The 20,423-nt window shown below is 49.2% G+C and overlaps 1 protein-coding gene across 8 annotated transcripts in view; it reads left to right on the top strand.

The window, feature by feature from the left end:
- TSC22D3 (TSC22 domain family member 3) overlaps positions 1 to 20,085 on the top strand; it is a 64,191-nt gene extending 44,106 nt beyond the window's left edge. For 6 of the 8 annotated variants that reach the window (XM_054472130.1, XM_054472128.1, XM_063660762.1 and 3 more), the window contains 2 exons: positions 17,346 to 17,397; positions 18,547 to 20,085. In XM_054472130.1, the coding sequence (XP_054328105.1) occupies positions 17,346 to 17,397; positions 18,547 to 18,777 (283 nt within the window). In that variant the 3' untranslated portion in view covers positions 18,778 to 20,085. Of the gene's footprint in view, positions 1 to 16,223; positions 16,625 to 16,761; positions 17,001 to 17,345; positions 17,398 to 18,546 lie in introns of those variants that run through there. The other 2 variants (XM_054472131.2, XM_063660764.1) reach the window with 2 other exon arrangements.
- Positions 20,086 to 20,423: the final 338 nt, after the last annotated feature.

The raw sequence follows: 20,423 nt of genomic DNA, 5'->3' as shown, positions 1-20,423 counted from the left end.
AATAATCCCTAATATTTGTCCAGGGTCTTGCCATGTAGAAAGTGCGCATGCTCTCTCTCTGTGTTATGCATGCCTGTGCACTTGTGCATGCACACATGCACACATTGTCTCTAATTTTCATAACAGCCCTGCCAAGGTGGGTAGGGCAGGGGTAATTACCCCCACTTGACAGATGAAATTCAGATGCAGAGAGATGCAGTGATTTGCTCAAGGTTACACAGAGAATTTTTTTTTTTTTTTTTTTTTTTTTTGAGACAGGGTCTCACTCTATCACCCAGGCTGGAGTGCAGTGGTGTAATCACAGCTCACTGCATCCTCGACTTCCTGGGCTCGAGGAATCCTCCCACCTTGGCCGGGAGTAGCTGGGACTACAGGTGTGCACCACCACGCCTGGCTAATTTTTAAAAATTCTTTTGTACAGAAGGCATTTCGTCATGTTGCCCAGGCTGGTCTCGACCTCCTGGCCTCAAGCGATCCTCCCACCTTGGCTTCCCAAAGTTCTGAGATTACAGGTGTGAGCCACCACACTCAGCCTACACGGACTATTTTAATGGCAGAGATGGGACCAGAACTTTAGCCTTCCGACTCCCAGGGCAGCAAAGTCCAGAATTGGCCTAATGAGTATCTAGAGTAGGTAACTATCTCCATAGTGTTATGTCAAGAATACTGGGAAGGAATTCTGCCCCGTAAATCTCTCTCTCTCCCAACTCACTAATACTTAAAATTTCACCCCTGAAGATTCACTCATTCGGATTGGAACTGTAGCCCCTGTTATAATGTGAAAGGGTGCTGCTCAAGGAAAGAGTAGGGAGGGAAAGGGAGAACATCTTGGCACCTGAGAATAATGTCTGGGAGTGTCCCTAGAGGCCTGGGTGATGGAGGAGGCTGGAGTAGGGCGGGGGTGTGTTTGGAGGGGAGGAAGGTAGCGCTGGCAAAGCCTCCTTCCTTTTGCATAAGGAGGGGAGGAGTTATGTCAGAGTGTGAATGTGGGCAACACTGGGAAGGGGAGCCAGTCTGCCCAGAAGCTGGCCTGGCCTTGGAGAGCTCTAATGGGTGACTGTACTGGGCCCCAGTGCTGAGTCCTTGGAGGGAGTTTGGGGGAGGGCTTCCATGTAGCCTTGGCAGAGGGAGGGGAGGGGAGGGCAGTGGAGGCAGTGGCTGAACAAGGAAGCAGATTGGCCTAAGAAGCTGAAATCCTGGAGGGGCAGGGTGGGGGTTGGGGGAACTATTCAGGGAGCTGGCCTGGAGCCAAGGGCCAGTCCCAAGCGGGTGAGCAGAGGCTTGAGAGCTCTGGGCCCCATTCCAGCTCCTGACCTTGAGTCACCATGCGACTCGGCACTTTTCCCTACCTCAGCCCAGACACCCGTCAGGTCTCTGTTATATAGGTTTCCCGTTTTACAGAAAATGTTGTAAAAGTTACTCCCGTGGCTCCTCCTCCTGACCTACCCTGCCCTTCCTACAGCCGTCTCCCTCCCCCCACCCCCATCTAGCATCCTGCAAGCCTTCCGCACCTCTTGGAAGCTCTTGCTTGCTGCCTTTGTCTCAGATCTGCTTATCCCCAGCGCAGGCTGCCCCTGTACCCCATGGGGGCAGACATGATCTGGTCCTGAGGACAAGGGCCTGAAGACCTCACCCAGCTCTTGGCCAATGCCTCTTGACTCAAGAAGCATGGTTGCAAATAGCTGCATCTGAGGAGATCGAGACTGAGACTATCAGAACTGAGCAGCCACCTTAGAAGTCACTTTTGCCATTCATTCATTCATTTCACTCAACATAATCCATTTATTGAGCACATACTATATGCCAGACACTGTTGTAGGAAACTTTGGATATAGCTCCCAGTCTAAATAGAGGTATCATTCATCAAAAAAGCACCTAAATAAATATAATTTTGCAGCCTCAACCCTCTCGTTTTACAGTTAGGGGAAATGGGCCCGGAATGAATGGTTCTGGAACTTTTCAAGGTTGTTGTGTTCTGGTAGTCAGGGGCAAACTCAGGCCAGAACCCAGGTTTCCTGACTACTATTCCAGTGCTCTTTCCACCGTGCTCTGGAAAGAATATGGCACAAGCGTAAGAGCGTAGTATTCATCCCTGTACATTCATGCAGCCAGCCTTACCTAGAGTCACAGTCAATTGTGGCCAACTTGGCAAGATTTGAACATCACTGATAAGCAATCTTTCCCTCAATGCTGCATCTCTCCAGCTTGTTCTTTCCCCACCACCCCCCACGTATGACTAAAATTATAGCATTGACTGAAATCTTTGGATTAAAGCCCCTGTGATCTGACTGAGAAAAACCTGTTAAGCCATTATCTACAATTTACACAAACAAATTTCTTCGATTTGTCCTTTAGGGCTGGCCCGAAGGCCATTTACATTTGATTTTTGTGAAGGAGACTGGGGAGTCTCTCTTAAAGAGGGCATTGCTAAGGAAGGCAGGTCCCCTGCTGCACCCCTGAAGCTATAGGCCCCATGAAACTCCAGGCAGCAGGAGGGCACAGGTGGCATAAAGGAACAGGCAGGAGGAAGGTACCCGAAAAGGAAGCAGGAAGGTTCTGAAGACAGACTCCTACTTCACAGTTTACCCTGGGGGCCAGCCCTGCACAGACCGTGATTGGTGACATTTTGTTTCAAAATATGTGTTTACATTTGGTTTTTGCTTATACTGGATTATACTGGTCTTTTGTCCCCTCCCCAGCCTGATGTCTGGTAGTTTGTACTTATTTGCAGTTACTGAGTGGCCTGTCCTGAGAATGGTCAAGCAGCTGCCCATAAACAATCTGCCAGTCCCTGAATTGAAATGGAGATGACCCATCCCATCCTGGCATTCCAGGGGGGCTTACTCTTCCAGAGAATTAATTGCCTTGGGAATCCTTTAGTCAATTGAAAGAAACAGCCCCCACCCAAGGCCTTCCCCACCCTGACCCTGATAAGGACTCTTTTCAAATTCCTCTGCAGCTGTATGAAGGGAGTTCAGTGGGAAGGAACACTAGTACAGGTTCCAGTTGCTGCCTGGAGTGCAGCTGGGCCTGGAACCCTCCTCAAAACAAAGCACAACTCCAGCTAGAGGCAGCCCAGTGCTTTAAAATCACACACCAGGGAGTTTCATCTGATCTCTGCCATTTGCTTGCTGTGTAACCCCAGGCAAGTTATTTAACCTCTCTGAGCCTCAGTTTCCTCATCCACAAAATGGGTCTAATGATAAGATAATACCCAACTCCTAACAGCGTTGACAAGATTCAAAAGGTTAATGTATCTAATGTCTTTAGCATAGTGCCCACTAAGCAATCAGTACATGGGAGCTGCTGATATTATTTGGACCCAATGAGGCTTTGAGATCTCCCAGAGGTAGGTCAAGTCCTAACAGCTGTCCATCCCTGCCCTCTTGTTAACTTAAAATTTTCATAACGTCGGGTTTGCTTAAAGCAAGGCCCACCTGCGGGGTATTCCCTGCACTGGTGATTCATGAGTGGGAGGCATTCCGCCCACTTATTTTAAGCTGTTCTACATTTTCTTCCCCCTGACATGGATGTGTTTACACAGGGGAGGACGGTCCCAGTCAAAACAAGATGAAAATACACTGCTGGCTGGGAGCCCCAGGCTAACTGGTTTCAGGTCCTCTCCCAGCTGTCAACACCTCACAACAGGGCCCCGGGGGTGGAGGGGGAAGATGCCCAGCCCCACTCCCCTGCCTCCCTCTATGGGCCCAGCTCTGCCTGGTGTCAGGCAGTTGGCTATCACCTGGTCAAACTAGAGGGAGCTCCAGGGCTGAGGATTTTCCAGAATTTTACAAGGGCAAGAAGGAGTGGTGATGAGGGGCAAGGGCTTCCCTCGCCAGCTCTAGTGTCAGTATTGTGTCTGCTGCCAGGGCTGCCTGGTTCACAGGCAGAGAAGGCCACTGCCAGCAGAAAGTAGCAGAAAATGGTCAAAGAAAGCTCCTCCAGCGTCCTGCCCTTCTGCCTGAAATTTCTCCCACTAGACTCATTCCTTTGGGTTTGCAGCAGGCTCTTGGTAAAAAGAAATTACCCCAGGGAAGGAGAATCCATCAACCCCCAGCAGCCACAGACTCTTCTGGGGGTTAATTTCTCAGCTATGCCACCGTATAAATGAGGCAGTAGAGCTGGGGGAGGATGCACCCAGGGAGGATGTTTTGATGAGCAAGCAAACGGGGTCTCCCAGGCAGGAAGCGCTGAAGATTAACATCCCCAATATGCCCAAGGCAGCCTTGCTGCTCCTCACGACATCTTCATAACAGCTTGCTTTCATTTACCAAGAACAGAAGGAGAAAACAATCTCCTTTGCCCTAAACTCCACTCCTCTTAAAGCTGCCCACTCAGAGGCAGTTTGGTTTCTTGCCAGCGAGTCTTCAATATTTGGCCACATTTGCCTGTCCCCTGAAATCCTAAGGCCACCAGATAAGCAGGACCCATTGTGATGCCCCACCCTAGGCAGCACCCCACCAGTCTATACTTAGCCAGCCTGGGTTACTTCTCCCAGAAGCACCTCCCACTAGTCTGACCAAGCTGAGGCAGGTCATCACATCCCTTCCCTGAGAAAAACTAAACAATTCCCCTTCTGAGAAAGATTTTCCATTTTAACAGGGCACCTCAAGACTTCAAACCCAAGGGTAACATTAATGGTGAGAATTTCCTTTATCTTAGTGAGTATTTTTAGTCCAGTTGGTTTTTGTCCTACCCCCACTCCCATCATTCCAGCTATATGGCTGCCACTCACTCAGAGCGTCAGGCCTCCTAGCCCTAAATCCCTCTTTGATATTGGTGCCAGCTGAGACTTGGCCACCCTGCTCCTGGGCTTTATCACCCTCTACTGCTCACTGTGGGTGACCTGTTCCCAACTGACCCAGCCCCTTTAGCTAAAGATGGAAACTGACCAAAGTCCTAGCATTAGTGGAGAACCAGGAGCACACACATGAGTGAATTATCCCTTTTATTTAAGTGGTTGAGCCGTGCTTCCAGGTCATTAGCGGCCACTTACTCAATTAAACTATGTTTGGGTTTCCCAAGTAAGTTTGATTTTCACAGGTCTTTTGTGCTTGTAACTGCACAGTTTCTCTCAGACAATGATTGTCCCCAAATTAAAGTGTTAACAGAAGACTAATTCATGAATGTGCCTATAGTTCTCCACGAGGCCATTAGCAAAAGTCCTAACACATAGACAAACTTTTTTTTTTTTCTTACTAAGCATGTATTTACTGCATTTGTACTGTGTGCCAGGCACCAGTCCAAGCCTTAGGTGTACAGTAGTAAATAAGATAAGCCCCTGCCCTCACAAGGTTTATATTCTAGTCTAGAAAGCCAATCAGTGCTCACTTGAGACCTTGCATGGCCCATTTTCAGTCGTGGTCCTTTCTGACTGTGCCTTCAGTCGTGCTAGAAAGAATAGAGGTCTTACTGATTACTGATTGTACTATCACAGTGATTCTTCGAGTCAAAACGTTGTGCAAGTTAGAAGTTCTACATACAGGGAAACATTGCTAGGACCTTCAGGAGAATAATCTAAATATAGACTCCATTTTAACAACAACTTCTCGAACTACCCCCTCCCCATAGCAGTATATGTGAAACCATGAGAACAAACATTGAAACCGGACAGAAGGTTAGAAAGACAAATTTGAAACAGTGTGAAAAGGGCTGTTCACTTGGGGAGCCATTTTGCCAGCGGTGTTTGGGAACCAGAGTTTCTATTTATCATAGAGTTTATCACATTCACGTAGCCCTTTTTTTCGCTCTCCAAAGAGCTCCGCTATGCTACCTACAGGGTGTCCATAAAGTCCATAGGTAAATATTTATAAAGTCATCAAAGACATCTTTAATCTGTAAAAAATAAAATAAAATGATATATTTATGTTTCCAGACATTAAGGTATCCATAAAACATACATACCTTGTGTGGCATTACTCCCATTTCAGGGATGCGGATCTAGCAGCATAGAGAATTTAGAGGTCTTCCATGAAGTCCCCAGCTGGCTAGTGGCCAAGGTAGAAAAAGAACTCTGGCCTTCTGACATATTTTCTTTCCACTTGAACACGTTCGTTTAAAATGGGAGCTAAAGTGACATTTCTTGGGGCATAACTCCCTTCACAAATGCATCAAGGGAGTCCCTCTCAATTTTTGATCTCATTACTGTCTGTCTGAGAGCTCAGTACCAGCTCTGTAGGCCAAACCCATCATTGCAGCAGCCTATTGTTGGAGATAAATCACCCAGTGACATGACAGATGCCTTCTGGGTTATCTCCCAATCGTGCTGAGTCCCCGGTGCCCCAAGATGTCCAAGGAGTATCTGTGAAACTCTCGTCCTCTCAACTGCTGAGCTAGTAACTGTCTATACTTGGCTGTTCCTCGGTTTCCATATTTACTTTAGCTCTTCTGCAACTCTGTCAACAAACTCCATGGTATTATTAGTTTTAGCAAATACAGGATGTCAGAACTGTTGACCAGGATTCGTTAGTTTGCTGTTAGAGCTCTATCCCTAGGACATAGGGGCTAGTGTTCCTTTTATTTTTTAAGGTGTATGAGCTTTGGCAAGAAGCCTTCTTGGTCAGGCCCACCATGCTCTGGTGTCTATAGGTCTTTAAGGTTGCTCGTGCCACAGAGGTCCCATCCACAGAGACCCGGGCACTTCTGTCTTTGCTTGGTGGTACAAAGACATCTGTAGAGTAGATTAAAAAAAAGAAGACAAAAGAAAGAAAAGAAATCAATGCAAATACTTAGAATTTTCCATTTTTGTGCTTTATTTTTACAATCTTGCTGCGGGCTTTAAAAGAAGCCTGTCCTTGGTAAGGTGGCTTCAGTGCTTAACATTCATAATGCCGGCAAGGGCCGGGGATGGTATTTTAGGCTGGCACTAAGAATTTCCAGGTTTTTGACCCTAAATATCTTTTTCTTTCAACCCCACCCCCAACATTGAATGTCTCAAGGAGCAAGAGAAGAGGTTAAAAGAGTCACTCTGTTGCTGGCAGGCAACCAGGAAGTCTAGGCCTTGGGGAGAAGCATAGCTTTTGTTTATTTAAGCCCCAAACCTAGCAAACAATGTAAATTAAACATAAAAATAAAATAAAATAAAATAAAATAAAATAAGGCCAAAAGACAGGCCGGATGCATACCACAGACAACAGTAAATTCCCCTCCTGCTCCCCCTTGGAGAGGGGAGTCAGTGAGCAGGGGAGATGGCCTTGTTGCCAGGGAGGGGCTCACAAGCAATGGGATGGGGTGAGGATGGTAGGCAGGGGTGAGTTCCAGGCTTGGATCAGGGTGGGGACAGGCATGTTTGCAGAGATCCTGGCAAGCAGGTTTTTGAGGGGGGAATGAGTCACACCCCTTCAGCTCACCTGGGAATTGACCCAGGTTTGACCGGGCAGTGACAGCCACAGGGCTGGAGAAGAGCTGGTTCCTGTAGAAGGGAGGTTGGGCTGGTTCATTGACCAAACTGTGCTGTTAGAGAAAAATCAGTCCCTTCCCCTTCTCTATGCTGGGTTCTCTCTTTGCCATAACGATGCCCACCCCTCCCCCGCCACATGTCCCTGACCTGCCAGGCTCAGAGTTTCCACTCACCGCTGTGAAGTATCTTAAAAGGCATCTGTTCCTCTTAACAGAGAGGCAAAAATTGCCAAAGATTTGAATATAAATCAGAGCATGTTCAGGATCACCTCTCTAATAGTAGATCTCACTCACATTCTGGTCGAACTTTCAGGAATGAGAGGGAAAGAAAGGGCAGAACAGACAGCAGGCCTAGAATTTACCAAGCCTCGTCCGAATGTGTCACACGAAATGGGTCTCAGTGCCCCTGGCACCATAGGGGCTCTTCAGATAGACCGTTTCTTGGCTCTTACCTTTAGGCCAGCAGTTCCTAAAAGCAATTCCGTGGACTGATGTCAAAAGAGCTGCGTCCAAAACACCTGAGAAATACCCTTCTCCCGCCCCACGCCTATTCCACTAGACATGCTAGGGCTGCAGCCCAGGATGCCTGCATTTTCCACGATCTCCCTTAGGCCCACTGCAGCCCACCATCAAGGTTTACCTGCTGTGTGTCCAATTGTCTGCTGACGCTGATTGGCCACTGACTACTCTGTTGAAAGTAGTAATATAATTTAGTTCATAGTGAAGTATTTGAACTGATAGTGTCAAATGTGGCACCTTCCCAGGGCTTTTTGCATTGGAAAAGAAGCTGTTCTCATTCCTCAAAGTATAAATGAAGAACTCCAGGGGAGATCATTGGGACCCAAAGGCGTGATTCTCATGGTGGCATTTGTAAGGACCACGGTAGCGATCTGGAAAACAGCTCTGACTGAGAGGGATTTTTTTTTTCTCACCACCCTTCAGATCACACTTCTCAGGTCACAGAGGGCCTCTATGCCATGACTGGCTCTAGTTAGAACTGTCCTCAAGAGGAGCCTGTGGGAATCATTTCTTAGGCGTCCATATGATTGATTGTGCACAAATGGTACTTGTTTTTATTTCTCCTTCATTTAAAAGAGCCCATTATAATGCATGATTGATATCTTTGAAAACTGTGCTTCTGGCAATGCCAGGACTTCCTGTTCCCAGTATGCAGTATGAGGCTTCAAATTGGTTCCCCCGTGTCCACCTGAATACCACCTCAGGCTTCCCCTAAGACCCTGTCACCTGTCACCCTTGCACAGCACACAGCTAGCTCTGGATGTCAGAGAGCGCAGAGGCCATGACTTTTGACATTCTGGCATGGGCTAGAGTGTCCTGCCTTGCTATCTTGCTATGTCTTGTGGCCTTACTGCCCCTTTGGGGTCATGGGGAAGGTGACAACATCAGGGAAGCGGGGCGGATGCCCCTCTCTGCCTGGCTATCTGTGAATTATTAGACTGTGTGAAAGGCTGGAGAGGGTGTTTGCACAAATGCATGTGCTTCCATGCTACTCTTTCTTCCTGAGAAGTTGTGTGTATTCCTTGTCAGTGATCCTCAAACCAGGCCAGGAGACCTTCCTTAAGCCCTTCCAACACTCCTTTGAGATCCCTGGTGCTGTTCCCACGGTTGGGGGCCCTCCCCAGGGAGAAGCTGGCCCTGTTTCTCCTTTTCTTTCTGTTCTGGCAATAGTGTGCCCCCTGCCTCCTCCTACCACTGCCCCCACCCCAGCTAAGCTGTCTTCTATCCATCCTGGAAGGTGGGAGGCAGCGGGTGGTGATGACTGGAGAGCCAGAGGCCCTTTGCAATCTGCAGAGCCCCTCTTCACATGTGATAGAGTCCCACAACTGAGAATCAAGGAGCTACCTCAAATGAGCTCATGGTGAATAGCTCTGCTGTGAGGTAAGCGAGGGCCCTAGGAGGCTCACAGTGCTTACCCATCACAGCCAAGGAACTAAAGAGCCCAGCATTATTAACCATCCTTTTGTTCCCAAGAGAACCTGTGCCACTTCAAAGATCACCCATTCTATAGCGAGGCCCACAATGGAGGCAGGTGCTCCTGCCCTCTTCACAAGCCCCTCGTCTGCTGCACCCCCATCCCCAACAAGATCCTCCTGGTTGCTGTCTTCCAAGCATTGCCAATAGCCCCCAAGTCCTTCACATGCTACTCAAAGTAACCCTGGCAACTGCCAGAGAAAATGGCTTGGAATTTCGGCTCTTGGAACTGTTCCATGGAGCAGAGTGGATGGAGCGAGGCCTTGCCAGTGTCCCGCTGGCCTGGATAGGCTGGTGGAGGGCTGGTGCAGACACATAAATGTGGAGAGTGGCCATAGTCTTGCTGCTTTCTTGCTCAGCCCATGGGAAGGCTGCAGGACACTGGGATTTCCAGAGGGTGGGCTGTGACAAGAGAGCCTGTTTGCCTACCTGAAGATGCTTGCCGGTCTGTAGGAGAGGGCAAGGAACCTTGGCACCCGCCTCTGAAAGAGGTGGGATAAGTGTAAGGCTGAGAGGAGCTGGCTAAAGGACGAAGATCAAGAAGTTGGCAGGGAGAGGTGAGCCCACGCTAAATAAAGATCCCCTTCTTGGAAGAAAGGGACTGGCAACTCAGAAAGCAAATACCTGTGCCTTGTTCCCTTGCTTTACAAAGCCCTGTAGTTAAGGAAGGGAATCAGGGTGAGAGACCTTTCCTGGCACTGTCAGCCACAATGTTAAAGGAGTGGTAGATCCCACAGAAACCCCAGGTTTCGTGCTGCTGCATTATCGTATCTAGGTGGGCACCAGTTGAGGGGCAGGGTGGGGAGAAGAAAAGCACGCCTCATTCTGCCCCATGAAATGATGCCCCAGATGGTAGTGACACGGTCCTTCCCAACCCCAGGCCACCCCCCAACCCAAGCACCCCCAAGCCCGAGGCTTTTTTCTGAAGCAAACATTTCACTAAGGTCTAACCAGTAGGGAGACTTCTGAATTGGCCACAGACCTAGAATATTCTGGAAGGAAGCACAATTTTGGATTTGTACTGCCAATTTACTTTTTTTAATTTCCTTGAAATGTGCCTTGTGCTTTGAATAAGCATTCAACTTTGAATTGAACTGATTTAAATTAAATTAAAAGCATGGGCAGGGGAAAGGAGGACAGTCACTCCATTTACGAAGGTTAGTTTTACCAACCGCCTTTTTCAGGGATATCTATTTCCTACTTGTAGATGGACAATGGGGAGGGTGGAAAATAAGAGGGGGGCTTGGAAAAATTATGGAGGTAAATTTTCCCAGCTGCAAGGCATAAGGGGAAGGGAGACAAGCATAAATATTGACACAAGGTTCATGAAATTTAAGATCCACTGAGCTAAGCTGCATTCCTGGATAAGTCGCCAATACTTCCAGTCCTGCTGACATGGCAGAACAAACCACCCACCAGCATGGTGAGCCACCAAAGTTAAGGTGATGAAGGTGATTTGACAAGAGCAGTTTTTTTACTTCTCTGAGTGAGGGCAGGAGGGGTAGAATGCCTTGTTAAAACAAGGTTTGGTTGCGCCCATCATCCCTAATGTCACTCACAGATTGTTTGTGATGCTCACATGGGACTTTGGACGGGAGGAAGCTGAAAGGCGCAATTCATTGCTCCTGCCATCATTCGGTGCCAGAGTTTGCCCCAAATCAATCGCTAGAGCTGCTTTTCCAAGACAGTGTCCATCTCTCCACCAAGATTCTCCTTGGGCTCCCTCCCACTCATCATCGCCTTCTGCATCTGCATCTGCATTCTTCTCCCCATTTTCCTGCCCCTGAAATTCGGAGCTCTGGGCCCTGGCCATGCAGGGCAGTTCACATGATCCACAGAGAACAAGGCACTTTCTCTTTCTCTGTCTTTCCTTCTTGCTTCCCTCCTTCTGGACTTTGGGGATTTTCCATGAAACCAAAGTAACTATGTAAGTGGCAGTGGCCTTCCTGTCTATAGACTCCCACACTGGAGTGGAACCAGAAGGGAAGAGAGAAGATAAGCGAGAAGCAAGGACAAATTAAACCATGGCATTTCAGCCTCCTTATTCCTCCAGCCTCTTCAGAAAAAGGGACAAGTAAGTAATTAGAACTAGACAGTACTTCAGATGGAAGGGGCCCTCAGTGGAGGAGTAAGTGGGGAGGGATGTTTTTCAACCATCCCATTAACACTGTGTTAACGCTCTAGCGCTCAATATCCTTTTTGTATTTCCTTTTCCAGCTCCTAACCCAGTGTTTGCTTTGTGGCTTCTCCCGCACCTCTCGCATCATGTCTTTTTCCGCTTCTCCTGACACAGGACCCTGTGTTTTGCTGGCAACATTGCCGAATCTTTGGGTGGAACATTCCCTGTAGAAAATAAGGAAGACTTGCCTATAAATAGTTTCCTTCTGGCTGTGTGGTACACAGTGCTTCAAGTGTGACAAAAAGGGAAGTGAGATGTTCCCCCTCATCACCACCCCCAACCTACCGCACCCACCCTGAATGTGCTGTCCAACGCTCTGAGATCCTGCCCAGGGTTATGCCGCCCAGACTTTGCCCAGTCTCTGTTCTACTGTCCCATGGGAACCTGACGTAGGAAGGGCTCTTGTCCTAGAGAGTCCAGTCTGGCTTTTGAAGGGGAAAAGATGAATGGGAAATGCTGTGGCACTTCTTTCAGCTCAAAGGGAATATGCTGGTTTCCAAAGCCTCCTGAAATGAAGGGAATTGGCCCTGTCCTCATTATGCCACCCTCCATCTAGAAGGTCGCCCCTGAGAAAGGTAGGGTCAGCCATGTCTGTTTTGTTACTATGTCCCTTTAAGACTACAACTGAGAGCCAGCAAAGGGCTTGGCTCCTCAGTAAGGCGCTGTTGCCCTGTTGGCTCTAGGTCCAGCCTACATTGTGAGTTGTGGGATGTCAGAAAGAGAATTTGGCAACATTTATGAATGTTGGGGTAGCTGGGCCATTGAATGCCTAGGCCACTGTTTCGTGTTTGGGGCCCACTTCCACGGGACACAAGGACCCTGAGAGTCTCAGTATTGGATCAGATCATGCATAGGTACAGCACAAACTTCCACTCACTGAAAGGTTTGGCATAGCTATTCTGGGTGGAGAAATTTTCTGGTGTACTGAGGGTTAAGCAGAAAACTCTTTGGGTTCCTCCTCCTTCCCCCACCCCCACCCTTCCTACCCACCCTTATCTCCCCTGCCCTTGTTGTTGGAAAATCTTTTTTCTTTTCTTTTCTTTTTTTTCTTTAGACAAGAGTTTTGTTCTTGTTGCCCAAGGTGGAGTGCAATGCCACAATCTCGGCTCACTGCAACCTCTGCCTCGCGGGTTCAAGCGATTCTTCTGCCTCAGCCTCCCGAGTAGCTGGGATTACAGGCATGCGCCACCATGCCCAGCTAATTTTTTGTATTTTTAATAGAAACAGGGTTTCACCATGTTGGCCAGGCTGGTCTCGAACTCCTGACCTCAGGTGATCTGCCCACCTCAGCCTCCCAAAGTGCTGAGATTACAGGCATAAGCCGCTGCGCCTGGCCAGAAAATCTTTCTACAGAGACATTTAAGTCCATATTCTTCCCTTAGGGAGCCAGTGGACCCTGGGATCCATTCATTCTTTCCTAATGGAGGATCATAAGGTCTCAGGGTGATCACATCTCACTCAGCAGAACCAGAGATGTAGAGAGGATGAGAGCTTGTCTGAGTCTGGGCTGAACCTGGGACCTCCTTTCCAAGTCTTTTTTTTTTTTTTTAACTAAATCTTTGATACGAACTTGTTTTCTTATTGACTTCATTTTCCTAAAAGCTGAGCACAGCTGGAATAGGGGGAAAAAGGAGTTAATTAAGAGTGCCGGTGAGTGGGGCTCCAGGAACTCAAAGTTTGACTGGATTGTGATTGTGCTGCCAAGACTCCATACTTGATTTTGAATATTGTACACTCTCCTACATGTTCCATTCTGGAAGCCACCCTGTTAGATTAATGTCTCCTATTTCCCAAACAGATAGCTTTCTTTGAGGATTGCTTGGCTGCCCTTTGGAATGATGTGGGTGAGCATGGCCGTCTCATAAAGCTCATTTGGACAGTTGGATATTGTTCCAGTCACCCATTGCAGCTCTCCTTTGCCTCACGTGTCAGAAAAGCCAAGGCTCGCAGAACTCAAAGGCAGTCTCTGGACCTCTCTAATAGTAGGGCTGCTGCTTCTCACCCTTTCTTCCTCCTTACCACTCTGGCACCTCCAAACCCCCTACCAACTTCCTCAACTCACTCATTCAAGCCTCTAACCATTCAACAAACCTATTCCCTGCCCCACTGATCAGGGCAGTGGGAACAAATTTGATCTCTGGGTCAGGAAGACCCTGGGCTGCAGTTCTAGCTCTGTAATTTATTACCTTTGCCGCCTTGGGCAAGGTAGCCTCTCAGACCCTTGGTTTCTTCATCTGTAAAATGATAGTGACAGTGCCTAAACCTTGGGGTTGGTGGTGCAGCCAGCACAGTGTCTCCCATAGCTGATGCTCTATTAATAGTAACTATTATTGTCAGTGAGTCTCAGACTCAGTTTGCTTTTATAATTGAAGTATAACTAATGAACAACTCAGACGAGATCAGGTGTGTTCAGAGTGGTATGGCCGTAGACAAATTAATGATCAATTCAAATGCAGTTTTGCTGGGAACCTTAACCCTTTTGCCTTCCCTTCCCATGCCACCTGGATTTCTCTGCCTCTGTCTCCACATAAGGGAGTCCCTGTTGAAGGAGCTGTTTTTACTTCTGTCCTGTGCCCTGTTTTCCTGGTGGTGTTTTTCCCCTGCCAGCCCAGCTTATTTCTCTCTCCCCTTTTCTTCTCATCATCTTCCTTGGAATCTCGGGGGGAGGGGAAAGCAATAGTTGAGGAAAAATTAACAAGCCAATGAAAGGTCAGCTCGGAGACTTTCTGGACCAAGAAAACTATGTGGTGCGGAGGGCAAATTAATATTAATATATCAGGGAATTCCGATACCAGTTAAGCTCCTGATTTAAGAGGTTTTTTTTTTTTTTTTTAGTGAATGTTCTTGATGACCCATAAGTATAGTCTGCACTTTGTTCTGTCTACTACACGTCTTAGTGCAAACACCGTGTTCAGAGAGGTTGTGTCTTAAAGTTAACAGAATGTCCTGAGATCACTATTGTCTCCCACCTAAAGTGAGATGAAGAAAAACACCATCCCGGGCTAGTGTAGCAGGTTTACTTAGTTCTTTTGGTCAGCACTTTGCAATATAATGGCTCTTGTACACATATTATCACCACTGGAATCCACCAATAGAGCACCACACCATAGCCAAAAATGTTGGCTGTTCAGTGGCATAACTGCCCTGGAAGCCGGGAGGAAATCAAGGCCTTCAGACTGCGTTTGGCTGGGGCCTTGGCCAGGGTGTTAGTGCCAGGCACCTGGTTAAGGTAAATGTCCTGAAGCAAATAATAATTACCTTCTTTGCTGATAAGAGGCCCCAGTACTTTTCCAATAGCATGATTGCATTAGGATCTTTCTTTGGACCACAGCCTGTGGAGCACTGATTCATGGGTACTGGCCTTAACTTCATCCAAACTATTGTATATGTGGTGGAACCCAATGTTCTCCTTTGGTCCTGAGTTGGTGTAAATAATATTCGCGGTTGCATCACCTGTCCCTGCCGCTCTTGCTCCTTCTGGTGGCAATTCTGCTTTTGTCCACCAGGTGGCCTCACTTAGGAAGGAGCAGAAGAAAAGGACCTCAAGTCTCTGGTGCCTTTTTTTTTTCCCCTCAGCTTGAGGCTGAATATAAAGAAAATATATTTTAATGGAAACGTGTAACTTTTATTATGGAACAATGACCTCATCTTGTTTATGGTTTGGAGTCTGTTTTTCCTGAAGTACCCTCTAATGCTGTGCATGGCTGGGCCCATCACAGGGCAGGTGTTTTCCTGGGATCGTTTATATAAATGTATACCTTTGGTTTGGAGTGTTATTGTCATTCGCTGTTTTAAAGAAAAGTAACAAAGTTGTGTTTCTAAAAAATAGAGACACGGGATCCTGGATAATGTTGAATGTATTTTCTTCAAAGAGTAGAATGTGGAGACTAAAGAGAAAAGGGCTGGCATCTTGTGGTCACTCCAGTGCTCACTCCAATATGCTGTCTCCTCCTCACCTCCTCTGCCACCCACCTAGCTGCTCTCCCATACATGTTCATCCACTCACCTCAGCTCCCAGACACCCTCTCCGCCATACATATGCATCTGTAGATTTGCATGGACCTGTGCATGCATTACATGCATGTCACAGATCTGTGCATGTGCCAGTCCACAGACAAGTACTCCCACACCTGAACATTCAGAGGAAGGGGCAAGTGGATGAGTGCTGGGGTTCAGGGCAGGTCGGCAGGCAGCTGGCTGGTGAGGGGAAAGCTGGGTTGATTAGAGAGTGAATGTGCAGGTGACAAAATATGTGTGCAGGGGAGAGACTGAGAGGGCAGTGACTGGGAAGAAGGTGAGGCCGTGATGGTGAGGGCGGGTGTTCAGGGAGTATGACATAGGAGAGCATGCAAAGCCATGGGGGCATGGTGGCTGCCACCTGAAGAAGAGCTTTTCAAACCAGCGCTGTTCTCTACTGAATGCCCTCTGCCTCTTGTTAGGGCATTTGTATTTCTTATTTCTCTAGAAATCAGCTCCAGTTTGGTTTTTATCGATCTCCAGAGCCTTCTTTGGAGATGCCAGTTGGTACAAGAAAGCGCTGAACTGTTTACAGTCCCAGCCTAAGGTTCAGGGAGGGGATGTGGTTTAACTGGGCCACAAAGCCCGGTACAGGACTCATTTGCATGGCCCCTGACGCCATGTGACGCAGCCGGCTCCTCCTATATAAAGAAGCAGGAGCCAAAATATCTCCGAGTCTGGGTTGGACTGGCGGCCGTGGAGTTTGTGACATACGAGGTGACACCCCTCGAGTCACTTCCCTTCAACTCCAGCTGGAGCGCCCGCTTGGCTTTGGGTTCGTTCTGCAGCCTTCGCCCCGCTCCTAGCCTCAGGGCCGGACTCCAGCGCAGAGCCCAGCCCAGCGCAGCCTGCCAGCAGCCGCCCAGCCGCCCAGCCCCGCACGAAACCCGGCCAGAGCTTCCTAGCAGCCCGAGCCATGAACACCGAAATGTATCAGACCCCCATGGAGGTGGCGGTCTACCAGCTGCACAATTTCTCCATCTCCTTCTTCTCTTCTCTGCTTGGAGGGGATGTGGTTTCCGTTAAGCTGGACAACAGGTAACCGCTGGCCCCAGCTCCGGCGCCTACCGAGCCGGGGCGCCGGCCGGAGCTGGGCTAGGAGCCCGATCTCTGAGCGAGCTGTGTGCCGCCGGTCCCCGTTCCCTGCGGTGCAGCATCCTGGGAAGGGGCGGGGGGGACGGGACGCAGGAAGGGGGGGGTCACCGCCGCTCTGGGATCCGTCGTCGAAGCGTCCCTGCGGCCGCTGCGCCGTGAAAACCAGCTGCTGCAGCCGCAGAGGCAGCCGGAGGCAGAGGGGCGGCGGGCAGGGGCCAGACAGGGCTGGGCAGGGGGCTGGCCGAGCGCCGTGCGCCGCTTGGGAGAAGGCCGGAAGCTTACCAGCCGAGAAGGAATTCCTAGCTAGCTTCAGAGCCGGGTAGGTTTGCCTGGGACCTTGTAGGCCGGCGGTGGGGGACTCCCCGGGTCGCACAACCCCATTGTTTGCATATTGCCCGAGCAGGCCACGGTGGCCTGCGCGCCCCAGGACTCGCAAGCAGCTCCGATCGGTTGGAACTCGGGGCGGCGGCGGCAGCGCTGAGCCGGCCTGGATGAGGAGATGCAGCTTCCTGCATCTGGGGACAAACTGTCCGGAACTCTGGGCCAGGGAGGCGAGAAAGAGAGAGGAAGAGCCCAGGCAGATGGAGGACTTTGGCCACAACTGCCATGTACTCAAAAGTAGAACCGAGTGGGTAATGGGTCGCCTTGCTTTTTGTCTTGGCAGTGCCTCCGGAGCCAGCGTGGTGGCCATAGACAACAAGATCGAACAGGCCATGGTGAGTGGCATCACTGCGTCATTCTCATCCCCTGACTTAGCTGCTGCTTATGTAACTCTGGGCAGGATTGAGCGAATGGGTGAAAAAGCCCTTAGCCAAAACCCTGAGGAAGCCGACAGCCTGCCTCCTATCTCCACTGGAGGTGGAGTCTGATTAGAGTGGCACCTTTTAGGGCATTTCCAGTCTTCCCTTCCTGGGCTCCCTCCTTTCTTTCTCCCTCCTCCATATCAGGTCTTTGCCGCAGGCTCTGACTCTCTCCTGGGCCTGTTGTTGGGCAGGGAGCTCAGACTCTTGCATTTGTGTGCATCGTGCAGCTGGCAAGGGGCAGAGCTCATTGGATGCAACAGCACTGCAGTGCCTCTGCAGATCCTGGACTGGGGTCAGGAGTTGGGTGGAAACAGGAAGCGAAGCACCCCACCCCTGTCCCTCTCCTTACCAGGTAGAGGTCATACTCCAAGGAGCAGCCACAATGGCTGCAGAGGGTTAGGGCTTCAGCGGTTGGGAGCCACTTAATTGTGCCCTGGAGCTTAAGGACACCTTCCCTGCCCCCAGTGCAGTCATCAAATTCAGAGAGGATGCCGCAGTTCTGTACCTTTCCCCAAGGCCAATGTCCTGTGTGCTAACTGGCCGGCTGCAGGACAGCTGCAATTCAATGTGCTGGGTCATATGGAGGGGAGGAGACTCCAAAATAGCCAATTTTATTCTCTTGGTTAAGATTTGTACAGCAGACAAACAGTATGGGATGCATTGCAGGTCTCCCCTTCCCCCAGATCTGGATCAGCAGCAGCAGGGGCTTATGTAAAAAGGGGGACATAGCAAACCACTGGCAAACAGCAGAAGTGTCACCCCAAAGGCCCCTCAGCAGCCAACTTTGAAAGTCATTAGAAACTTGCAGGGGAGAACCTATCTAGTTCAAAGCTGGGCTCTCAACTCCAGCATGAGCCAAATCATGTAGCTCTCCTGAATGAGGGTTTAAGTGCTTCAGAGAAAGGTGAATGAGGAATTGGACTTGCCAGACCAGTTCACTGAGGGAAGGCTGGAGGGCCCTGGCATTAAGGACAGCACAGGCACACCAATGACAGAGCAAAGGTGCTGCAGAGGGGCCACGATGGCTAAGGAATGGCTTTGTTATGATTCCCTCATTGGCAGGATCTGGTGAAGAATCATCTGATGTATGCTGTGAGAGAGGAGGTGGAGATCCTGAAGGAGCAGATCCGAGAGCTGGTGGAGAAGAACTCCCAGCTAGAGCGTGAGAACACCCTGTTGAAGACCCTGGCGAGCCCAGAGCAGCTGGAGAAGTTCCAGTCCTGTCTGAGCCCTGAAGAGCCAGCTCCCGAATCCCCACAAGTGCCCGAGGCCCCTGGTGGTTCTGCGGTGTAAGTGGCTCTGTCCTCAGGGTGGGCAGAGCCACTAAACTTGTTTTACCTAGTTCTTTCCAGTTTGTTTTTGGCTCCCCAAGCGTCATCTCACGAGGAGAACTTTACACCTAGCATAGCTGGTGCCAAGAGATGTCCTAAGGACATGGCCACCTGGGTCCACTCCAGCGACAGACCCCTGACAAGAGCAGGTCTCTGGAGGCTGAGTTGCATGGGGCCTAGTAACACCAAGCCAGTGAGCCTCTAATGCTACTGCGCCCTGGGGGCTCCCAGGGCCTGGGCAACTTAGCTGCAACTGGCAAAGGAGAAGGGTAGTTTGAGGTGTGACACCAGTTTGCTCCAGAAAGTTTAAGGGGTCTGTTTCTCATCTCCATGGACATCTTCAACAGCTTCACCTGACAACGATTGTTCCTATGAAGAAGCCACTTGTGTTTTAAGCAGAGGCAACCTCTCTTTTCTCCCCTGTTTCGTGAAGGCAGGGGACACAGATGGGAGAGATTGAGCCAAGTCAGCCTTCTGTTGGTTAATATGGTATAATGCATGGCTTTGTGCACAGCCCAGTGTGGGATTACAGCTTTGGGATGACCGCTTACAAAGTTCTGTTTGGTTAGTATTGGCATAGTTTTTCTATATAGCCATAAATGCGTATATATACCCATAGGGCTAGATCTGTATCTTAGTGTAGCGATGTATACATATACACATCCACCTACATGTTGAAGGGCCTAACCAGCCTTGGGAGTATTGACTGGTCCCTTACCTCTTATGGCTAAGTCTTTGACTGTGTTCATTTACCAAGTTGACCCAGTTTGTCCTTTAGGTTAAGTAAGACTCGAGAGTAAAGGCAAGGAGGGGGGCCAGCTTCTGAATGCGGCCACGGATGCCTTGCTGCTGCAACCCTTTCCCCAGCTGTCCACTGAAACGTGAAGTCCTGTTTTGAATGCCAAACCCACCATTCACTGGTGCTGACTACATAGAATGGGGTTGACAGAAGATCAGTTTGGGCTTCACAGTGTCATTTGAAAACATTTTTTGTTTTGTTTTGTTTTGTTTTGTAATTATTGTGGAAAACTTTCAAGTGAACAGAAGGATGGTGTCCTACTGTGGATGAGGGATGAACAAGGGAATGGCTTTGATCCAATGGAGCCTGGGAGGTGTGCCCAGAAAGCTTGTCTGTAGCGGGTTTTGTGAGGGTGAACACTTTCCACTTTTTGACACCTTATCCTGATGTATGGTTCCAGGATTTGGATTTTGATTTTTCAAATGTAGCTTGAAATTTCAATAAACTTTGCTCTGTTTTTCTAAAAATAAACTTGGTGTCTGACTGAGTATAATCTGACTGGGTGGGAGAGGCCCCTCACTCGGTAGGGGCTGTTTTGCTGACCCCCTGAATATCCCTTGAGCACCCTGTCAGTGCCAGGCCTATGCTGCAGCCATGATCTCGTGTCATCTGCACAATACTCATATGAAGGACATGCTGTTTGCCCTCACTGTCTGGATAAAGAAACTGAGACTCAGTAAGTTTAAGTGACTTGCCCAAAGTCACATGGCTATTATGGGAATTAGGACTCAAGCCCAGATCCTTCCTCTCTCTCCTGCTCCACTTTCATATGAGAGCTGCGGAGTGAGTGGCAAGGTGACTCATAACAC

The sequence above is a fragment of the Pongo pygmaeus genome, chromosome X (genome assembly GCF_028885625.2).
Source record: "Pongo pygmaeus isolate AG05252 chromosome X, NHGRI_mPonPyg2-v2.0_pri, whole genome shotgun sequence".
Classification (NCBI taxonomy): Eukaryota; Metazoa; Chordata; class Mammalia; order Primates; family Hominidae; genus Pongo; species Pongo pygmaeus.
Note: the sequence above shows the minus strand (reverse complement) of the source record. Positions and strands in the feature narration are given on the sequence as shown.